Source organism: Raphanus sativus, chromosome 3 (genome assembly GCF_000801105.2).
Source record: "Raphanus sativus cultivar WK10039 chromosome 3, ASM80110v3, whole genome shotgun sequence".
Lineage (NCBI taxonomy): Eukaryota > Viridiplantae > Streptophyta > Magnoliopsida > Brassicales > Brassicaceae > Raphanus > Raphanus sativus.
In genome coordinates this window covers 6,823,438-6,832,467 of record NC_079513.1, presented here as the reverse complement: position 1 = coordinate 6,832,467, position 9,030 = coordinate 6,823,438, and the positions used below count along the sequence as shown (strand labels likewise).

General features: G+C 34.2%; 1 protein-coding gene across 1 annotated transcript; it reads right to left on the bottom strand.

The window, feature by feature from the left end:
• Positions 1-463: 463 nt before the first annotated feature.
• On the bottom strand, positions 464-1,066 carry LOC108845036 (F-box protein At2g35280-like). The gene has a single exon (XM_018618305.1). The coding sequence runs from the start codon at positions 1,064-1,066 to the stop codon at positions 464-466; it is 603 nt and encodes a 200-aa protein (XP_018473807.1).
• Positions 1,067-9,030: the final 7,964 nt, after the last annotated feature.

Here is a 9,030-nt window from a genome sequence, read left to right as displayed (position 1 = left end):
CAAAAGAAAAAATAGTTGTTATCAATTAATATGATATGAATTTTGAAGATTGTGTGGACCTTGCATAAATAATTTTGACCTTGCATATGCACACAATTTAGTAAATAACGTGTGTGACCAAATTCTATCTTCAATTTACAAAGGTTGTTAGTTTTTTTATAGAAATTTCCAAAACATATGTTCATGAACCTACAAAGGTTGTTAGGTCCTTTTGTAGAAATTTTCAACACATATGTAATCATAACTTTTGATAATACATTAACTACGTATATAGTATTATCTAAGTTAATTCAGTAGTTTATATACTGAGGGATATGTTATTTAGATTCTATATTATATAAATATTCAAATAAAACAAAGAAAGTAGCAACTTAGAAAACTGAACGAAATAGATAAATAATCATGTAAAAACATAAGTACTTTTACATGCGTTCATAGATAATAACAGATGATAACTCTCCCTTTAGTTGTTTTTACTCATAGCAAACTCAACAAATTGATTAAGCCTTTCATAGTAGTAACCATGGTTGCATACTCGACCACGTCTTTTCCTTGAGCGGCAACCACAGAGTGTCTCAAGGTTGGCACGAGCTATATAGTAGCCTTGATTCATGAAGTACGGGATATCAGTCAGAGATTTCTTGACTCTTTCCCAGCATTGATCGGAGGTTGAACGATTTTCCTTCCATCCCAGTTTATCCAAATACTTCTGACCTTTATGAAATCGTTCTACGGCAAGCAGTGACAAACCATAAAGATACGTACCGTCTATATAACCTCCATCCGATGATTGGCGTAAATGATATAGGCCTGCCTGCTCGTCTTCCTTTACGAACAATTGAAGAATGCCCTCAATATAGTGTGCCTCAGGGTTTCCACTCTCCAAGCATAGTTCCTTGAACTCTATGTGCTTAGACAGCATTTCGGTTGGCTGGGCAGCAAAATATGACAAGGAAATGTTTCTGAAGTAGTTGGTGCGATCTGAGTTGGAGTGGTCGTCATTTGAAGAAGCAGAATCACCGATGGAAATGATGTCATAATTGTTTACCGATGCATCTTCTCCCATCTTCAAAGTAGTGTCTTTCTTCTCGGGAAGTATATTCTTTTGATTAAGGTATTGTTTACTCGCAATTGATAATGAGAATGTTGTGAAAGAAATGTTGGAAGTTGTAGGATATTTATAAAGAATACTTTTATTTCTTACTTGATGTGATTGAACGTGCCGAGAATGTTGTTTACGTGTTATAAAAAAGTTGTTACCAACTTGTTATTACCAAGGATGCTAGAAGTACGTGCTAAAAAAGGAGAAGGGACGACACATGCAGAAGGGTCTACACCTTCTTGGCTAAAAGGCTGTGGTAATTGTATTGTCATTTAATAAGAGGATATTGTCGTTGCTTTTCTTGGCATGCACCAATAGTTAGCATCAAAATAAGTTATTTTAGTATTAAAAATGTAGAAAGTAAAACATCAATTAAACTAATAATAGTTTACATAATATATTCTTCAGTTCTATAAATTTTTAGTCAATCAATTAAACTGTCAATTTAGGAAATGCACTCATGGTTGGGATCAAAATAACTTTAGGAATGCTTATATTTTATGCCATTAACTATAATAAATGTTTAAAAATTACTTGACCATTACTCGTCGCCATTTTCATATGTATAACAATATTTTGTTGCTCAAGAAAAATATTTACTTGACTTATTAATTTCATATGCTCTTATAAGTATGAAATTAGGTTATATGGTCGACCATTGTGTAGATCATATTGAGCACAAAGAGGTTATAATATCCACTCTGTATCTTCTCTGTTATTAAGTTATACAAACCTCCATGAAAGTTCATATTGATATTTTTTATACAGAGAAATGGCAATGACAACCGTGAAGAAATCCATATCTGAAATTATTCAATCAAATTCGGTAAACATTTCGTCCTTCAACTAAATTTCCTAAATGTTTTTTTGTATAAGGGAAAAGTAATTCTCAACATCTAATATTTTTTATATGATTTGCATTTCAATGCTATATCATAGTCTGGAAAGTTTATGGTTGTTGCTAAAATCGAGGCCATTGATTTGGATAAACCATGGTACTACACGGCCTGCAAAGTTTGTACAAGAAAAATGGATAGACAAGTAAATGGTATTGAGGGAGAGAATCAAAATATTCACCAGAACCCTCAATACAATTGCAAAAGTTGTAGAAAGGATTTTGATAATGGTATTAACTGGTATGGTCTTTATAGTTTTCAACCTTCCGGACATTATACTATCATTTTGTTAAAAGTTCATATACTAAATAGCTTTTATATCTTTAGTTACCACTTGGTTGTACGTGTTAGCGATGAATCAAATGTTGAAGCCAAATTTGTGCTTTTCAACAATATCGCGGAGAAGCTAATTAGAAGACCTGTGTTTCAGTTGGTCCAAGAGGCTCCTCAGGTATTTGCTTCATTTTGATTAGAGGGATTAAAGAATTTATTATTGAGATACTTTACATCGGAAATGAATAATTATGTTTTATAAGAAAATCCACATTTTTTACCACAATCTCTAACTAAATTGATTGGGAGGAAAATTCTATTTATGCTGACTAGCGAATCTAATGGTCAAAAAGAACAAAATTCAGCATATGTTGTTGATTCAGTTGTTGACAATGCAGAAATAATCGAACTCTTTCATCCACATGTAAGTTTTGGTTGCAAAAGAGCATTTGATATTGTAAGTATATTTACATATTCTAACAAAATTATTTATTTATGCAGCCACATGTTGTCATCTTTCATGATTATGACTCGGATGAGGAGTGAGTATTAAAATAATCAATGCTAATCCAAAATGAAGGAAGAAAGATCAAGACCATTATGCACTCGAAAGTGCAAGCGTTTAAGCAATTATTTGTGTTTGGCATTTTTTAAACAATTACATTATTTTCCATTATTTTTATTTTGCGTTTTTTGTCTTATCACAATGAATAATAAGTTGTTCTTATATAATTGGTTTATAAAACAACTACTATACAACTTTTTTCGAGATCATAGCACATTTCATCTTTAAAAATTAATCAAAAGAATAACCCAATCAGTTGCATTTTAGATCTGATAAATAATTTTATATCTAAGGTGAAAAAATATTGGGGTTCTATATATGTTAAACTTACCAAAACAATCAGTTACAATAAATGTACACAGCTAACAACAGATGATTCGTCAATTCTAAAAATATCAACTGTTTTCCGAAAAAATATCATATTCACTTGCGCAAGGAATATAGACACGGTAAGAAATTAATACCAACTTTAGAATTGGCAACAAAAGGTTTTGCATATATTTCAAATAATGGTCTAACCTAATGGTCATGAATCTATCTTTATTATATTGATTAAATAGGTCGTCTTCTGAATTCTATAGTCTTCACTTTCTGTCAAACTATATAGGTAGAGTCCTGTTCTTAGAAAAGACACAAGCAATATCTAAAAAGTCGGACGCATGAAGAGAAGTAATCCACTGGGAACAGACAGTGGGAAGAACCCACCGAAGATTAAAAAAATGGGTATGTTTATCTTAAAATAAATATAAACCTTTATCATTTTATTATAATTTTCATACTACTAAATATATAGCTGAGTATACCCAATTGGTATGGAAAATTGATACAAATAACATAAATTCTCTTGAACAAATATATTTCATAAGAATTTGGTACACATTCTGAAGTAACAAACTTTTAATATTTTTCCTATTTGCTGCCACACTTTAATAACATAGGTATGAATGACAAAGAGAATACTCCAACGGGAATATAACACAAAAGTCGTCCATAACAAATGTTTCACCAGAAACAACAATAAATCTTTTTAGAACGCCCTTTCATAATGTTACGAATCAAGTATTTCGACCCATTAATCCACAGCCATCGGAGCCTAAACCTGGATTAATGCAGCAAGCTAGATCTGCGAGAAAAGAAATACTGAATAACAAAAGAACAATAGGCCTTACTACGTCAAATAGAGGTTATTCTCTTTGCGGTTTGATTTTCCCCACGTTGATTTTTGTTAATCCGCCAAAGAACAAAACATTTCTGTCAGTGATCTACGTTTAATTAAACAGTGACAAGGATTTTCAAGCCAACCAATCTATCAGTTGTACCAAATATCGGTAATAGTTTCTTTTCCAGTGATACTTACGATAATACTATAGAAAAATATGCAAACATTTCTCGATATTACATTACTTATTTCTAAAAGTTATTGCACTTACGTCTGCAGGTTCTTATACTTCAACCCAAACTTCACTAAATATTTCAAATGGAAGTGGCTCTGTAACCAACATGGACCCATCGAGTATAGGAACCGGTAACTAATCATGGCAGATAACATAAGTTTTTTTTGAAGTAGTATTATTTTAAAGAAATAGTAAAGCTAATGGACTCTGATTGATAAAAAGTTTTTTATAATAAAACAATGTTATCTTTTAGCTTCAATTGGTAATCAAGAATCTATTATCGTGAGTACCAACATTTCCTTCAGGAAACGTAAGATAATTGGATCACCTCCATCGGTGAATTCAAAGATTAAACAAAAGAAAAGTAACAACGGGTTTTAAATAATAATGAAGGCATATATATTGTATTGTACTATCTCTAAAGTGCGACTAAACTTAAACATTTCCAAAAACAGCAAGACCAGGTTCGAACATTGCAGGACCATCGAGTTCTGGTCTTCCACCATTGTTTGAAACAGATTCAAATCCTGAAAGTATTGTTTTAAATGTTGTAGCTGTGTACCAATTTCAGCAATTTCTAACATACTTACATTCGTTTATATGTTTAAATCAATCTTTTACAGCTACTCAGTGTCCAAACCAAAACAAAACAAATGAATTCATTCCTCCACCAAGGTTCATCGTACAGGATCATCCTGAAGGTAGAAAGTCTTTTCCATCTAGATACTTAGACTCAAATTTATATTCATTGATGATATTCGATTTTATATGTTGTGATATACTTTTTCACGCAGCTTATAATAATCGATATGAAATGGAGAGTGAGTCTGAAAATGAAGATGAAGATGACGAGAATCAGACTTACAGTGGCTATCCTGGTGGAGAGTCTTTGATAAACCCATCACCACAACATATCCCACAACAAGAAAATCATACTGTAACTTCATCTATTACTATCGGGTTACAAAAAAACGGTGATGTCTTCAAAATTGTACAATGTCTGTTGATAATAAATAACAATTTATTAGTTAATTTTTGTACTAATGATGTCATTTTTATACAGGTTATTACGACGAAGGAGATCCAGTTTGGAATTGTAGGTTTTGTCAAGCATACATGTGGTATGGTGAAAGAATTGTAAAACGCCGTCGTAGCAAGAAACCTGTCTTCTCAATGTGTTGTAAACATGGTAAAGTTGTGCTTCCTCGGCTCGCGAATCCTCCAATGGAGTTAATGTATTTGTTATGCAAAGGAGACGAATTAAGTAAACATTATCGAGAGTTTATACGAGCTTACAATATGATGTTCTCTTTCACATCACTTGGGGGGAAGATAGATCATTTTATTAACAATGGTCGTGGACCATTTGTTTTCCGAATGTCCGGCGAGAACTATCATCGTATTGGTGATATAGTTCCCGAGCCTGGACAACCTCCAAAATTCTCTCAGCTGTATATCATTAATACTTTAAATGAGATAAAAATAGACTTGACGCTTATGCCGGATAATTTTGTAGACTTTTTGAACTTACTATGATTATATTTTAGGATTTTGCATGTTTGTCTACAATTTGTTAACTTAGTTTTGATTCTTACTATACTGTCCAGGTCTGACGGAGCTAGCGCTAAGAAACTAAGAGAACCACTTGTTCTTCTTCTGCAGAATATGTTAGATCAGTATAATCCTCATGTTAAGGCTTTTAGGTCTGCAAGAGATAGGTTCGACGTGGAAGGATCAACAGGTTATAGGATGAGGTTGATTGAAAGTCGGCAATCTGATGGACGGACCCATAATCTGCCCACTGCAAATGAAGTTGCTGCTTTGATACCTGGAGATTTTGTTTTAAATATGGAGCCTCGAGATATTGTTCTAGAGAGTACAAGTGGAAAGTTGCAAAGGATAAGTGAATTACATCCGGCGTATTTGCCTCTGCAGTATCCACTATTGTTTCCATATGGAGATGATGGTTTTCGATTAAATATTCCAATTGGTTTTGAAGACATGGCTGGGAGAAAACGCAAAAATGTAACAATGCGTGAATACTTTGCATTTCGCATTTTAGAGAGGAAGGGGGAAGCACCCACGATTACGAGATCAGGCAGATTGTTTCATCAGTTCCTTGTGGACGCCTACACAATGATAGAATCGAGTAGACTGCATTACTTGTGGCTGAATCAGAAAAAACTCCGGTCAGTTAGTTATGATGCAATCCAGAAAGCAGCTGCAAAAGGCGGAGCTAAGATGGCTGAGCAAGGGAGCCAAATTTTCATCCCAACAACTTTCACCGGAGGAAACGGTATATGAAGCAGCATTACTACGATGCCATGGCTCTGTGCAAGTACTATGGATTTCCAGATCTTTTCATCACTTTTACGTGCAATCCAAAATGGCATGAAGTTACAAGGTATCTGAAAAAATATAACCTTACCACCGAAGACAGACCTGAAATATTGTGCAGAGTTTTCAAGATGAAACTCGATAATCTTATCGAGTTTTTGACAAAAAAAGGACGGCTCCTTATTTGGCCCAGTTTCTGCAGGTAAATATCCTAACAAATTTTCTCCAGTGATGCCGGTGTTTTTTGTTTTGTTTTTCAAAGAACTACTTTAGATAGTATTTTCATCAGTTAAAATGTTTTAAATGATTTCTTTTGTGTTTTGTCAGTAATGTACACGATTGAGTTTCAGAAAAGAGGAATGCCACACACTATTATATCGGCTGAGATACCGGACAAGACGGTAGATCCAGACCTGTATGCAATCGTTGGGGATTGTATGATGCATGGTCCTTGCGGTCCAGCAAAGAAGGATAATGTATGTATGGTTAACGGTAAATGTTCTAAGATGTTTCCGAAACGACTGAACATCGGGACATCGATTGACGCAAATGGATTTCCAGCTTACATGCGTCGTATTGATGGTAGGTTCATTGAGAAAAATGGAATCAGATTAGACAATGGATATGTTGTACCTTACAATAGAAACCTCATGCTTCGATATCATGCGCATATGAATGTCGAGTGGTGCATCCAAACGCGAGCTGTTAAGTATCTTTTCAAATATATCCATAAGGGACCTGATTATGCTTCAGCTGCAATGGATAAAGAAGATGAAGATGGCGTCATAGACGAAATCAAAACATATTACGACTGCAGGTATTATTTTATTTATTATTATTACTGAGTATCTATGTGTGCATGAACCGAAAATACAAAATATTCTATTAATATTAGTCTAAAGTATTAAAGTATAGGCTTAGACAAATATATATACTATCGTATATGAAATTAAAAAAACTATGTTTATACAATTAAATAATTACATTATAATAATTTAGTTAAACTGTCTTTTACATTTTAAGGTCTACGATTGTTGTTTCTAATTTATGTTTATCTTATTTCTATATTAGATATATAACTGCATGCGAGTCGTCGTGGCAGGTTCTTGTTTTTCCTACACATTTTCGTACTACTTCTGTAGAGAAACTTGGATTTCATCTCCCGGATCAGGAACTGGTGTTTTTTGATGAAGATGAACCTATTGAGAATATTCTGAAGAAAAAATCTGTCAACCAATCCATGTTTTTGGCGTGGTTCATAGCAAATCAAAAATACCCAGAGGCAATAGATTTGACATATGCCGAATTTCCAACAAAATTTGTTTGGAAATCAAGTATGAGAGAATGGGTACCACGTAAACGAGGCTTTGCGATAGGGAGGATTGCGCATATTAATCCAGCACAAGATGAGCTATATTTCTTAAGAGTAATGCTAAATTGGATAAGAGGGCCGAAATCATACGAGGATATAAGAACAGTTGATGGTGTTGTATATTCTACATACGAAGATGCTTGATATGCTTTGGGATTTATGGATGATGACAAGGAATACATAGAAGCTATCAAAGATTGCAGTGATAATAGTTCTGGCACATATGCGAGGAAGCTTTTTTCGAGAATGTTGGTATCCAAAACATTATCTCAGCCTCATGTTGTGTGGGAAGCTACTTGGGAGTATCTTACCGACGATATTCTCTACAAGAAACGACGACAAACTGGAAATGCCGGTGAGCTTTTTTCTTATTGAACGAAATATGTTTTAAATGAGGTCTCTCTTTTTTAATTAATTTTTCAGAGTTGAACTTGACCATAGATCAGATCAAAAACATTGCTCTAACCGAGATCCAAAATCATTTGCTTAGCAATGGTCGTAGCCTCCAGAAATGGCCCCTAATGCATAAGCCAGATGATTTTGGTTGTTACAACGGCAATCGCCTTATAGATGATGAGCTTAAGTATGTTGTGGAAGATCAGCTAAAGGAAAATGAAATACTTATGGCGATGATAACAGATGAGCAAAGAGGGGTTTACAACGAGATTTTGGATGCAGTTTTGAATGATAGCGGTGGAGTGTTCTTTCTTTATGGATATGGAGGCACAGGTAAAACCTTTGTATATAGAGCACTCTCATCAGCAATCCGATCTAGACGTATGATTGTTCTAAATACTGCATCCAGTGGAATTGCTGCATTATTGTTGGAAGGAGGTAGAACCGCACATTCCAGGTTTGGTGTTCCGATAGATGCCGACGAGTTTACTACTTGCAAGAAAATGGAGCCAGGATCAGATCGTGCAGAATTAGTTAAAGCAGCAAAGCTCATTGTATGGGATGAGGCGCCTATGATGAGCAGACACTGTTTCGAGACGTTGGATCGTTCTATGCGTGATATGATAAGATATTCTTAAGACAATCTTTTGGAGGTAAAGTAGTTGTTTTCGGTGGAGATTTCAGACAGATTTTAC